We start from the raw sequence: 14858 nt of genomic DNA on the forward strand, positions 1-14858 counted from the left end.
TTTCTGGGCACTGAGGTGAGGCTGATCAGTCTCTAGTTCCCTGGATTCTCCTTCTTCCCTTTTTTAAAGGTGGGCATTACATTAGCCTTTTTCCAGTCATCTGGGAGCTCCCCCGAGCGCCACAAGTTTTCAAAGATAATGGCCAGTGGCTCTTCAATCCTATCAGCCAACTCCCTCAGCACCCTGGGCTGCATTTCAGTAGCGGTGAAGGTGCCGCAGCATAGGCAGTGGCCACTCGTGTATCTGTGTGTACCAGGTGATGCTGCCCATGCTGCTGCAGCTCCACTGCCATTTGACCTAACTAGATCAAAGTTAGCTCAGCTAGATCTACATCTTCTCAGAGAGGGAAAACATCTGGGACTTAACAACACAGAACATGCAAAGAGGGGCCCAGGGTAAACAGGGATGACGAAGCCTTGTTCGTACTGTAAGTAACATCTGATGGTGGATGTGGGAAGGATTCAGAAGAGCCAGGTGGTGGTGTGTAACCTGTATCCCCATAAGCATGTTCCTGAGGCATTGTAACTATGGGAAACACCAATGAGTCACAATTCCTTTGTGTTGCTTTGGGTGGGGGTGTTATAATTTTGCTGCTGTTCTATAACAGCAGCAAATGACCACCGCCTCTGTGCCAACTCAGATTTGTTTGCCAGTGATGTGAGGTGTGAAGACCAGGCTCTGTTCATTCTGTATCCACTTTATCTCCATCTACTCCTACACACCTGAACGTAAGGTCTAGGAACTCAGATGGACCTGGATGGTCTACACTCTTCCTCCCTTATGTAAGGTGTGTAGTCCAAGTCCCAGGCTAGTTCTAGGGATTTGAGCAAGTGTTTATGGGCGACCACCTTAACTGTGCAGTTGAATATACATTTGTTTTAAGACAGACCTTAATTCTAGATTTTTTTTCCAGCTAATTTCTGACAACATTTCTCATTTAAAGTAACTGTTTACCCAGCTGGGACTCCAGCACCATTCGAGTTTCTATTTAATGGCATTCTATAAAAGCATTCTATAATAGATGAGTGTTGAGATGGTCTGAATTGCATCCAAAAGTAGTACATTAATATCCATAAATCTTGAATTTGGAATATTTTCACAGTCAGCTTCCCAGTGATCACAGTAATTTATATAGAGAGAAAAAAATGGAAAAAGAAAGCATCTCAGTCTGCCAGGCCTCTAAATCTCTTTGGGAGGACCATCATGCTGAAACACAATAGGACATTTGGACCTAGAACACAATCATAAGTGGCTTTGGCAAATCTCCATCTTCTATAAACATAGTTTATAAAATAATGAAAATTGGTTTCAAAAAACAATACAACCCAGCCTTCCGCTCTTATGTAGGCCAGATAGCAGCCCCAGCAACCATATATTTTGGGGGCACCCTTGGAGACTAATTTCACTTCGCTTTGTTAAAACTATTGATTTAAAGAAGTGCATGATTAGGGGGTCCTGTGTATAAAGCAAAATAAAGGCAGTGAAGTGGTTAGATGTGTCAGTACAGGCCTCTGAGAAGAGTGAAACATAACTAGGTGCCATGTCTACTAAGTATTGACCATGTTGTGTTCAGACCGTACCATGTTTAGTGCCAACCATGCCGCTATTGGCTTGTCTATGCTACTTTTCCTGGGAAATCTCTCACCTTTGTACTACCCCTGGTGCAGCTCCACCAGCGGTAGCAATGGTAGAGGTTTTAGTGTAGACACAAAGCAGTTGGGCAAATCCTTCTTCTTTCCAGTTCTTTGTGTGGTAGGACATGTCAGAGAGTATTGATCCATGTCCTGCTGATGCCATTCTGTGTGCAGGTCACACTCATTCCTTTTTTTTTTTTTGGTCAGTGCCTTGTCTACACTAGTGTTTCCATTGCTGCTAAATTAAATCATGGTTCATTATTCTCTATTATATTTATGCTTTCAAATTGTTAATCAAGTCAGTTTCCAACTCAATTAGAAGAAGTGTCACTAATCTTACTATATGTATTTTTTGGCACCAGCAAGGGTAAAGAAGCTTCCAAGTTGCACCGAGTCTAAATTCTGGAAATGAGGTATAGTCACATCTGCAAATAAATGTAGACTATACGGTATCTTAAACAACCCAACCACCACCCCCAAAATATTATCTGCATTCTGTAGTATTCGGTCATAATCTGTAAGAAAAATAAGTTGAACCAAGTACGTTTTTGGGAAGGATCATCTGACTTTTAATTAAACAGTTATAACTTTCTTTTCAGTGTGCAAGTGAGCTGGATTGTACATAAAACCTGTGCAGGCAGTGCCACTCATCCACTACACTACCAGTTTCTATTCCCACGTAGTCTGTCAAATGTAGAGCACAGCAATCCATTAACAGACCCTGTCATTTCCATATTTCATTGCAAAGGACTAGAGAAAATCACAAATGGTGATATAATTATAATGATATATATTTCATGCAGTTTATTCTTAAACTTATTATGTTTCACCAAATTCATGTTAATATTCACTCATACAAGTTAGAATGATTAAGATTAACAGCTTAATAGGTACCTTTGGTACATTGGACAGTTGTGTACTTAAACACTGTATTTATCTGCAAATAATGTGCAAGTTTTCATTAGAAGAGGTTGATTATTACTAGAACATTTAGAAAGCACCTATCTATTTGAACTGGCTTCTTCTTTATAAGCCCAGTCCCTAAGAGGACTGGAAGGCTGAGCTCTGCCCAGTGTAATGTTGGATGATTTCATCCACTGTAATGCTCTTAAGAGGAAGAACAGGCAGCTGGACACCTCCCCACTTCCACACCCATATTCTTACATGTAAAAATGGCATGGACTCACTGATGGTGAAACCACTGTTATCTCAGAAAAGATTGCATTTTAAGGTTTTGGATAGTTTGGCAATTTCAGAAGTATAGTAGCAATTCCATTTTTCATTATTTCCTATTTCTACCAAGTATAATTCACGCTTATGTTTGTCTTGCCTACACTGCACGTGTGTGTTATATAATAGTAGGCCAAAAAGTATGATCCCTATCTTAGGCACCTCAGCTTCTTCTTCCTTCTCTTTAAAGACTTCTGCAAAATAACTGCTGTTTCCTTAGATTTCTCTCCAATTCCTTCTTAACAATTTTTACAATTTTCTCTTAACTTCTGTCTGTATAGAATTCTTTTATTGAACATTTTCCTCTACAGTTTGATCATTATGTTTTGTTTCTCATCTTATTCTTTTCACTTGTTTCTGCTTGGTTTTGTGTAGTTCTGAAATCTTCTTTCTTTTCATCAGGTGTTTATATTTTTAGTCATATTATTGTTTAATCCAGTCTTTAAATCCCTGCTTAATTATACCAGTTCCTTCTAAATGTGGGATTCTTTACAGGAGAAAGGCTGTACATGTATTGGGAGAGGATTCTCTGAGGTTTTGTTGTTGTGGTATATAATATAGTAGGTTATTGCAGTAAAACGCCACAATGTCCTACAAGTTGCACTGATAAAATGATTGATAGCCAAAAACCAGATATTTGATCTCATCTTATAAGATAAACCGATTGTATTGTTGAAGATGGAATAAAATGACCAGAAAAAAAGAAAAAGGAAAGCCAAAACAAGGAGAAAAAAATTCTGGTTCAGAAGAGCTAAAGCCCAAAGCTCTGCAGCAAATGTCTAGATGGAAGCTTCTTTCCCATCTTAAAATCTGTTTGTTTGGCGAATCACCAGAAATTCTATATGCAATAGCACTAATGTGGAAAAACAAAGCAGTACTCGGGTCCTTGGAGAGAAGCTGCTACCTACAATCCAGTTGCCTAGTAACCAGACTCTAACTCTCCTCCCCTGTCAGATATTTGCTTTCTGAGCTTGATAGAAGTGTGAGGATTCCAGGACTATTGGATTCCTTGCCTTTTACATTTTTGGATTTTTACCTGTCTGTCATATGTTTGGGTTTCAGTCTAATGGGTATCGACTACAGGACCCTGAAATTGAGAGGTAGTAGGATGCTTAGAAGTAGCTTTTACTCTAAAGTGTTTAGAGGTTAGAGGACAAAGAGACCAAGCATGGAAGAAGGGATGGTTCTTTAAGCTGTTATTTTGGGCCACCATTTTGATAAATGAATGCCTTAATTCTTGAGTATTTTGTTTCTGAGGTGGTATTCTAACTCAGGGAGCAGGTTTTTAAAGATAATGTAATATGGCTCCTCTTCCAGACTCTCTGGCTGCCTCTTCCATTAAATTCATAGCCTGCAACAACAACACCACAAGGAAGTAGGGAATTTGAGGTAGAGCTACAATGTGTTTTCCTTCTGGCAGCACAGAACTCCTGCCAGTCCAGTCAATTGCATCTGCAGAATTAAACAACATTAAAAAGCAATATTTCATGTATGTGAACAAAACTTTTTCCTCTGTCATAGAATCCAGATTTTTAAAAATACATGTGCAAAAGTGTGTGAGCTGCATATGCAAAATGCCCAGTGGGCATGTACAGGTCAGGGCTGCATCCACAAATCTCCAGCTTGCCTGCGTGCATCTGGCATTCATGTGCTCAAGTGGCCAAAAGTTTGTGGGCCAAAAGTTTCTGTTGGACGTATTTCAAACAGTGACTTAATAGACAAGATACTCATTCTTACCTGCATGGCCTCATGGTTAAGGCACAGCAATGTGTCAGGTGATCTAGGGTCTGCTACGTATATGTTGTGTGACTTTGGACAAGTCACTTAATCTCACCATATCCCAGTTCCCTACTTCTCAGGAGCATTGGGAAGTTAACTCACATATGTTTGTTAGCTGCTTTGAGATAGTAATCAAATTTGTGATCATACGACAAGTGCATGTAGGGTTTTCTCCATTATTTCATCACATACAGTCTGTACAGCTGATTTAAACAGACTGCAGGAGACACTAGAAACCAGATTTGGTTTTTGATCCAGCATGGCTTTCTTAAAGAAACAAACAAAAATCAGAATAATTAGTGTTTCTATAGCAGTGATAGTTAGACAGAGGCTCGCTGCAAGTGACTCTTTAAAGTGTCTCCTGCAGCTCTTTGCAACACATGATATTAAAACACACTGTGATTTTTAATTATTAGACAGTTTTAGTTATTAACCAATCCAGATGCTTTTACAACCAATCCAGATGTTCTTAACCAAGTGTAGTTGATTAAAAAAAATACTTGGTCAGTCATTTTGCTGTGTGCGTGGGTACACACACACAAAGTAGTAAATGAAACAATGAATTCACACTACTGTGGCTCTTTTGGGTAATTTGGCTACTAAACCACTGAGGTCTGAGTATCACTGTTCTATAGGAAACCAGTGGTTATTTCATGTTGCTAAGCAACTGCTCGTAGGAGGACAAATATTCTGGATCTGCATGTATTTATCATTTGATAACAAACCTGTTTAAAAAGAAAAGGAGTACTTGTGGCACCTGTAGCTCACGAAAGCTCATTCTCAAATAAATTGGTTAGTCTCTAAGGTGCCACAAGTCCTCCTTTTCTTTTTGCGAATACAGACTAACACGGCTGTTACTCTGAAACCTGTTTAAGAAATCTTCAATACAGTATTACCACCGCAAATTGCAAATAAAAGATCCATTTGGTATTTTGTGAGGTAAGCAGATATGAATGCGCTGTTTGCATCAAGATTAATTCATTTCATTGAAAAAAATGCATAAGAAATTAAAATTAAATGCCTAGGAGAGAGATTCCTGAGAATCAGAGAATATACCATTATTAACTACCCTTCTGTGACTGAAACTAAATAGGAGATAGATAGTTGTGATATATAGTTCAATGGGTACAGGAAGGCTCTTATGTCATGATTGTGAGCACAGCCTAAAGAATGGATGTATTTCATAGAGATATTAGATTTGGGGAGAAGGAAAGGAAATAGACTCACAATAGACAAGTGTTCTTCCAGCCTATCGATGGAGAAACATTGCTGTCCTTGCCCTCCTTTCAGGAACATAAGTGGTACCAAGAAGAAAAGGTTTATGGAGAGAATAGTGAGAATTACCATACAATAGAGGGAGGAATATCTACAATTCCCTGTTAGGATCTGTCTTTGATCATGGATCAAAGCCAAGAATGATGGGAGAGAAAAGTATAAAACTATTTTCAGTTGTTGTTGTTTCTAAACAAACAAAAAAGCCTTCCCAAATTGGAGAGTACTGAGGATAAAAACCAGTTTTTATTTTAAAAAGTTTAAATTAATGCTTATATTTATAAGGCTGTTTTTCTAAGGTAAAGTGCACATTGCCCTACTATATAGAGTCAGAAAGCCCTTTAGGAGCCCACCATCTTAGGGCCAAGATCTCCTGTCTGACGTGACTTAAAGGGCATGCATTTGCTGTCCTTCACCGAATCCCAAGGACTGAAGTAATTTTGATAGCTTTGCACACCAATTGACAGATCAACAAACAAGAAGTTGTCACTGAAAATGAATGGCTAGCTGAGGTCAAGCTGCACATCGGTGATGAACTTTCAGATGATTTCTTGAAAAATGGTGGTGATAAGGCTTGCATCCATACCAGGTTAATCAGTGTTGTGGAGAGTTGTCACAAGCTACAAGGAGTTGGACTAGATAATAGGACCAACCAAAAAAATCAGCCACTGTCATGCTTAGTACTTCTGAAGAAGTGAATACACAATAATGACTGAAGAATCCAATGGTGGTTTGGAGTTCTCAGAACATGCAGAATTTTTTTTTTTTAGGTTTTAGGTTTCACAAAAGTTTCCTTGAGTTTTGTGAAATACTTCCCCCCCCCCAATCCCTTAATTTAAACCATTGTTTTTTAAACAAAATTTTAATTTAAAAAAGAACCATGCTTTAAGTACTGCTGTGCTATGAAAACAATAAGTTCTCTGTTTGATAGTCATTTTTGCCAAGCTTCTAGGACTACAGAAGAAATAAAATAGCAACATATAAATCATTCCAGCACTAATGTTTTTCAAGAGTGAAACAGAATTTGGACTTCAAAAATGTTGAATGATCTTCTAAATCTAAAATATACAGTTTGGGTCAATTCTACGCAAAACAAATTTTCCTGCTCTCTCAGGAATAATTGACATAAGGTACAAATGAAGTTGATGTTTTATCACTATCCACCAGTAGATGGGAGGAAAAATAGAGACTGACCGAAAGATTAGAAGTTGGACTTTAGGTTAGGATAAGATAATCATCCAAGAGTTCTACTGATTATTCAAAGCATTTCTAAATTATCTGAGCTTATTAGCAAAAGTTTTCAAAAAGAGGTGGCTATAAGCATATATGGGCACTAAATATATGCCCTAGTTTTCAGCTGTTGAGCAGCTCCTATTGACTTCTATGGGAGTTGCCAGTGCTCAATAATTTTGAAAATTGGGTACTTATTTGGAGTTTGAAAATCTTCATCGTATCTTTAAAACTCAAATGGAAATAGTGCAAGAAAAAGATTCCCCTCCCCTCCCCCCAGTACTTCCATTTTTGGTAGAATAGCCTTCCTCATAGTATTTTTGCAGTTCTGGTTCTATACAGACTGGAATTAATGTATCCATACATTACAGAAACTTAAAGGTTCAGTTCAAGTTTGGTTGTAGAAATGGGTCAGTCAAATTGTAGCTTGATAGAAATGTTTGTTTTAGGAATACTTATCTGTGGCTTGTTTTTCTTTTACTTATAGAAACCCAAGTTAAAGTTTCATAAGTTGAAAGAAATTTGGAGGCCCTCAAATTTTTCAGGGAGAGACTCACTCCCTTAGTCCAAGATAATGAATAATAGAATAATCATCTAATTTCTCCATCTAGGAGATAAGTGAAGAGTTAGTAGTAGAAACTTACATAAATCTCTGATTAGCAGTAATTCTTATACAGATTTAAAGGACTTTCTGTCTGCGATCATAATAATGTCACTGCCTGATGTGAGACATGAGGAATGCATTTAAAATTCTCAGATTCAGCCTCTGAAGCTGCAAAGTAGAAGCGAGGTTATTAAGATGTTTCTTCTGAAGTAAAATATAAAGCTTGGTTTGCACCAAGGTATGTTGGGTACATTCTCTGGGTTCAAAAAACTGACTTCTGAAGAAACCTTTCTTAATTTTTAAAGTAAAGTTAGTAGGAAACTCTCAAAAATCAATCCAATATACACATTTGAAATGTGAATTAGTTGTATGATTACAAGTAGTCAGCTCTTTCACAGATGATCAACCACATATGGCACATAAAATAACTGGCAGACATCCTTCACCTGTCCAACACTTCCCTGTCTGACTTAAGAACACAGACAGCCAAATACGGAGCTGTTGAGGAGACAAGTTATATAAATTTGATTCAAATATTTGCTTAGATTAATGCTCTCGCTCTCAGACTGTGATACTGGCTCTGATTTCTTCTAGTGGAGGTGCAGATGTGCCCAGGGGAAATGAAAAAAGGAATATCTTTTCTTAAACAGATTATTTTCACTTAGGACTCAGCAGAAATGGACCTGTTTAATTAAGTGAATATTCATTAGAAAATTCAGCTTTTGTTGATGTTAAGTGCCAAAACTAAAAGTTCCAGCAAGAAAATGAAATTAACAGGTTGCTCTGTATTCTTCTAAAATGTACCATTTAGAACAGTTTCCCACTGAAACATTTTATCTCAATGATGTCAGAGGAACCCTAAATATTTCCTTAACATATAGAGAGGAAAAATCCTGGATTAGGACACAACTAATCTAAATCCTATTCTAAGTGACCACTTCCAATCTAAAATACAATATGGCCCTGTCTAAACTTGATTTTCCTGATTTAGAATAAAGTACCCATTTCATTTGTCTCTGGACACGTAATTTAAACAAAACACCAAAATCAGACATTAAATAAAAATAATATGCTCCATCTAGAAAATAAGCACATCATGAATACTGTATATTCCACACTTTCATGAGCAGGCAGAGAGTCCTGTGAAAACAGATGGTCTTTACACCATGCACTGAAGGTTGACAAACTGACTCTTTTGAACCAATGTGGAAGTGAATTCCAGAATTGAGGTGTCCTATCAGCAGCCACCACACATGCAAATCAAGGCAATATTAGAAAGAACACTGCACTCTAGCTGATCTGAAAGATGGTGGTGAAACAGAGAGACAGGTGATATCTCAGGTATGTATGGTCCAACCCAGATAAGACTTTAAAGATCACTTTCAACACTTTAAATTGCATTCATAGGCAAAAAGATGTCACCGGAAGCTACAGTTTGCAATGTCATGTGCTCCAATGTATATACTACATATTAGCACAGTATTTTACAAAAAAATGTAACAAGCATTGAATGTATTGGTTGTCATATGCATGACTGTACCATGTTGTATGTACCAGTTGACTGTACCACTAATCATCTCTGGAATGAGATATTTAGCTTAGTGCTTACTGAATTGATGAAGGTCTACAAATGTGTGGTGTTTAGATGTTGCTTGTAATTATTAGAATTGGGAGCACTGGCTGTTGGGAGTCTGAAAGGACAGGAAACAAGAAGGAGGGGGAGGAGTTGAAGAGGCTGAGTGAGAGCTACTGAGGGTGCAACAGTAGCTTGGAAAAAAGGTTTCCACTTTTTAAAAAATAAAGTCATGTTGAAGTATGTTAGTACCTTGCCTGGTTACTACAACATGTTCCTCTGCAGTATGGATAGAAGGCAACAAGTTTAGCAGACTTATGAAGTCGTCAGATCCTCCTAGCTCCATCCTACAATGCAGTACCTTACTTTTAGAAATTGCTTCAAAACCTCTGCTCCTAGCAATAATCATGAGCATTATCAGAAGGGGCTCCAGGAATGAAATGTGGGTGTGTAGAACAATTTTGACACACCTATCAAAAACAAGTGAGCCAAAGCAACAATGACATGCTATGTCTCTCAAATTTGTTTTTTTTCTTGTTTAGTACAGAAATAGTCTTTTGGGTTTGTATCCTGAGCTAATGTTATGGAGCTCAGCTAACTTACACCATGTGAAGATCTGGCCCTCTGCATCTTGATCACAGGAACACAAACAATATTGCTAATTTTATCCATGCCTTGCTAGTGAGGAATCTTCCATTTTTAAATTTGACCTTGATCTTGCACAGGGATTGGCCCACATGTACCTTTATGCTGGTGTAAAGTCAATGGGACCCCATGTGGGTGGATTGCTGTGCAGGATCAGCTCCATAGTGTGTTTTGGTTTCAAGAAGAACATATTTAGAGCATAGACAAAACTTGTAGAAAACCAGAGTAAACATGGATTGCAAGACACAATTCACCTGTATGGAAATTTAGTGTATACACTTATTGAATCTTGGAATATTTCTGTGCCTAAAATGTTCATGTAATCTTTTTTGCCTTCAGTGCAGGTCTGTTTGACCACTGAGTGGTATTACCTGGTGTTGGTTTACACCATATCACATGTTGTGCTCTAGCTGAATGTTCTCTCATCTTCTTTTTATAGAATATCAGGGTTGGAAGGGACCTCAGGAGATCATCTAATCCAACCCCCTGCTCAAAGCAGGACCAATCCCCAATTTTTGCCCCAGCTCCCTAAATGGCCCCCTCAAGGATTGAACTCACAACGCTGGGTTTAGCAAGCCAATGCTCAAACCACTGAACTATCCCTCCCCCTGTTTGCTGTAATGAGCCATGTGACTTTATCAGGAATATAAATAATTTGGTGGTATAGAGGATGTGTGAGGAGGAATTGTGATGAGATCGTCTTGTCTCTATCCCCAGACACAAAGCTTTCTCATGACCTTAGTGCCAGTTCAGATGTCGTCTTCTGATTTCAACCTCTCCTAACACCAGACTTATCATTCTGTGAAACAATGATCTGGGAAGAAGGAATGACTGGATAGACAAAGCATAAAAGAAAGTCTTTTTCACACACAACAGAATGTTGCATTCTTGCTACTGCCAAGTGATGATTTTTAATAGATGGGTTTTGGGGTGGGTTTTGCCTACACAAAATGGGCATGAATTTGCATGTCTACCTGTCTGACTATTGATTATATAATGTTAATGACAGCAAGCGGGTAAATGTTAACAGGTTTCATAGACATGCACATTTTATATTTCAATCAATCAGATTTTTTTTTTAAAGCAGAGATGTGTTGAATCAGTGGTTCTATAATCCCGGATGTGGTGAAGTTATGATGTGTTCAAGTATATGTGAACCACGTGGTTTTTTCCACACAATTGTGCCTGTTGATTTCATAGGCAAATTTTAATTCACAAACATCATAGTCCTAAAACCATGCAACAGAAAATAGCAATTAAGATCTCTTATTCAATAGTCTCCGGTAATCTACTGTGAGAATTGGTGTAGGATGAAGTTTTGCCAAAATATCTTTTGTTCTGGCTGTTAGGAAGCCTTTGTGGTAGGAAAAACAGCAATGAATTTATGAAAAATGGGAACAGCAAACCTTTTAAGGTACTTAGCTTAGCAAAAATATTAGTTTAACTAATGGGCAAAACATGAAAAGGTCAGGTGATGGGTATGAGAGATTTAAGGAATCCAGTGTATGTGGAAAGATTAATTGAATATGGTTAGAGGAGCTACAGGATTTTAGTAGATTAGAATAAAAATTCTGCCCTCTTCACACTGCCCTAGTTCAGTGAAGTGTCATTTTTCTGCGGGAAGATGCTTATTCATATAGATCAGAGATTCTCAGCCTGGAGGTCATGAACAGGTTTCAGGAGAGTCATGGGCACCCTCCCTTTCTTTATGTGGAGTGTGTGTGTGTGTGTGTGTGTGTGCGCCTTCTTATCTTGTAACGTTGGTTCACATTATGGAAAAGTTTGAAAACCATTTGTATGGATGTTTGCTCATAGAAAGTGAGCACTGTGCTGGGGTGGAAAGGGTGGTGTCAGTGCTACCAAATTTGGGGCCCCTTGTTATATTTAAAGCATGCATATAAGCGTGAAGATTTTGACACCTTTGAGAGGGCTTGAGATGACTTGCTTTTCAGTGGGTGCAGTGAGTGCCCAATATGACACATCCACCCCACCCAAACAGCATGATATCTCTTGACCACTCTCTGGTGGTTCTTCTAAACTATTCTCCCAGCCTCCTCCCCAGTTCCCTATCTGACCTCTGTCTTCTCTCTGCATTGATGGAACCCACCCAGGCCCCTTCAAAATACTTTCTTTGTAACTTTTTCCACAAAGGGAGACTTTGTTCTGTGGCCAGGTCTTTTGTTGTTACTGCTGCTGTTACTACTACTATGATAGGTATCCCAATCAAGGATCAGGGCCTCACTGTGCTAAGCACTATCCAAACAAGTAACAAAGACAGTTCATGCTCCAGAAATTTTACAGTCCAGGTGTATTTTCTGTGCTTCTCTTCACTTAAGAGAGGTCACATGGCAACCCTCTTGTGATCTTATCATTTTATATTTTCCTTATTATGTACTTATGCAGCATTCATTACCATAGTATCTGAACAACGTATGATAGGGAAAACCTCCCTGAGTGGTTCTTCCCCACTAACAAAGAACAAGCGCTCAGTGCTGGTTTAGGCTATAATTAAAATAATTCGTTGGTCCAAGCCTCTTAAGGCTTTCAGCACTAGCACCACAGCATTCATGAGCAGTTTTGGGGTCCCACATTTGTGATCTGTTTAAGCCACACATAGTGTTTGGCTATCTCTGACGACCTGCTCAGTGAAACATGTGTGATTAATTGTATGCTGGAAGCTAGGGCATGCTTTGGCAGTTCGTGTAGTAGGACAATATTCAGTTCAGTTCAGTTACTGGTTGTGTTTTGTTTTGTTTTGTTTTTGAGAGGAGTGGCGCATCAAATCATGGCTCCCCCAGGCTGGTGTTTGACAGGCACGTCCCAAAGCCAAATCCATTTAAATGTTATGAATCACTTACAATAAAGAAGCATTCTTAATGTTATACTTTACAAATACACATAGCATTCCCCCTGTGTACTAGCTTAAGGTTCTATGGTTATGACTGATTCTTGGGAAAACAAACCCAAAAGGAGTTCTGCATGACTCTACACAAACATCTGCTGATTGGTTGAAGTTATAAACATGAGTAGTTGTACAGGTTTAAGGAAAAGAAGCTAATCAGATTCTTATGTGTCTCCAGGGATCCGAAAAGACCGCAGAGGTGGGCGTATGCTGAAATACAAACGTCAAAGAGAGGAGCAGGATGCCAGGAGTGGAGGGACTACTTCTATTGAGATGAGAACCCCCACCCTCTGGACAAGTCCTCTTGTGATTAAGCATAGCAAGAAGAACAGTCCAGCTTTGACCCTGACAGCAGAGCAGATGGTCAGTGCCTTGCTGGAAGCTGAGCCGCCCATAGTCTATTCAGAGTATGATCCTAACCGACCTTTCAGTGAAGCCTCCATGATGACCCTGTTGACCAGCCTTGCTGACCGGGAACTGGTGCACATGATCAACTGGGCAAAAAGGGTCCCAGGTAAGAAAATAGATCATTCGAACAGTGGTTAACTGGAAAAGTTCCAATATTACTTTTAAGTGAAGGAATTTCCTTCTCCCTCTTCCCTACTCCACAGACACAGTTTCCTCATTGTCTACAAATCATTCATTTAAATATCCTTATCTGTAAAATTACAAACTTCATGTGGTGCTCCTTAGAAGGAAACTTTTGGGAAACACAGGTAAAACTTTAGGGAAAAAATCTTGTTCAGAAAAATTCGTTACTGTAGATTATAATATATTGTCTGCCAAATATACTAGATAGCTTGGAGGTAACTGGCACCAGGATATAATCTTTCATTGCCAGGTCAGTGAATCAAACTTTGCCTAGATCTGTTACAAATGCAAGTTTTTGCTGTATAAAAGAGATTCAGAGGCCTATGTGAAATGGACTAGTTATCGTGGGTCTATTTCCTAGCAAACAAGTGTCCAGACCACAAAACGCTACCAAGTTTGGCACTGATTGGCACCCTTTATGACAGTCCAAGCAGAGAAACCAATGAGTGGTCATTAAAAACCCTCTGATGTCTGAGGGTCGTCAGAGTTGAAGGTCATTGACAGGGTAGTGTGGGGAAGATTGCATTTCTGCTGAATGGACTGATAACTGTTCTGTGGATAAAAAGAAGATACCAGCCTCCAGAGCTATCAGTCCAATACCTTTCATAAGCATTATATTCACTAAACATTTATTATGCATGCTGAATCTTTAATTTTATCACAGCACTTCTCTTTACTAGGCCTACTGGTACAATATACATACTAGTATGTTTTGCCTAGTTTAGTCAATTTTTAATCTCTTTAATTTCATATTCTAGCCCTCTATTTCATTAACATTTATGTAGATTCTGTGAACAATTGTTCTGAGAATGTCCGCTACTACAGATTTAGTTAGGTCAAATGCTGTAGGTCATGCCTCTTTTCTGTGTCCTTCACTTAAACTTGGCAAAATTTTACTTAGTAAATCAATAACACACACAGTCTGTTTTCCAGTCCTTATGTGTTCTTTTTTTTTTTTAACCACTTTTCACATGTCACTTTGTGGGCTCAAGCTGTGATCAATGAAAAACTGTAAGGGATGTGTCATTTCTCATAGTAACTTAAAGGAAATCACATGGGGAATTTTATTTTTAACATAGTTGCATTTTTAGGACCTGATTCAAAGTCAATGTGAGCCTTTCCATTAATTTCTGTGTGCTTTGGAACAGGCCTCTACAACGTATTTTTGAAATAGGGACCTTAATGTTTAAAGCTATTGGTCATACTAATTTAAACACAGTAATGGCAGTGTGGACTAGAAAGGCTGAACTAAAAATCTCTTCTCTAGTGATAGAGACTAGAATGTCTGTTGCATGGAAAAGAGAAGCACACTGCACTCTTATCTTGCTCTAGAAAAATATCTCAAGTTTTGTATTAATTTACATTTACCATTTATAGGAATTTGAAAATGGATCTCTC

The 14858-nt window shown here is 38.5% G+C and overlaps 1 protein-coding gene across 2 annotated transcripts in view; it reads left to right on the plus strand.

Annotated features, from left to right (window-relative positions):
* ESR1 (estrogen receptor 1) overlaps positions 1 to 14858 on the plus strand; it is a 296887-nt gene that overhangs the window by 204684 nt on the left and 77345 nt on the right. For both annotated transcript variants that reach the window (XM_074948629.1, XM_074948628.1), the window contains exon 5: positions 13048 to 13383. In XM_074948629.1, the coding sequence (XP_074804730.1) occupies positions 13048 to 13383 (336 nt within the window). The remainder of the gene's footprint in view (positions 1 to 13047; positions 13384 to 14858) is intronic.

This window comes from Natator depressus, chromosome 3, assembly GCF_965152275.1.
Source record: "Natator depressus isolate rNatDep1 chromosome 3, rNatDep2.hap1, whole genome shotgun sequence".
In the NCBI taxonomy this organism is placed as follows: domain Eukaryota; kingdom Metazoa; phylum Chordata; order Testudines; family Cheloniidae; genus Natator; species Natator depressus.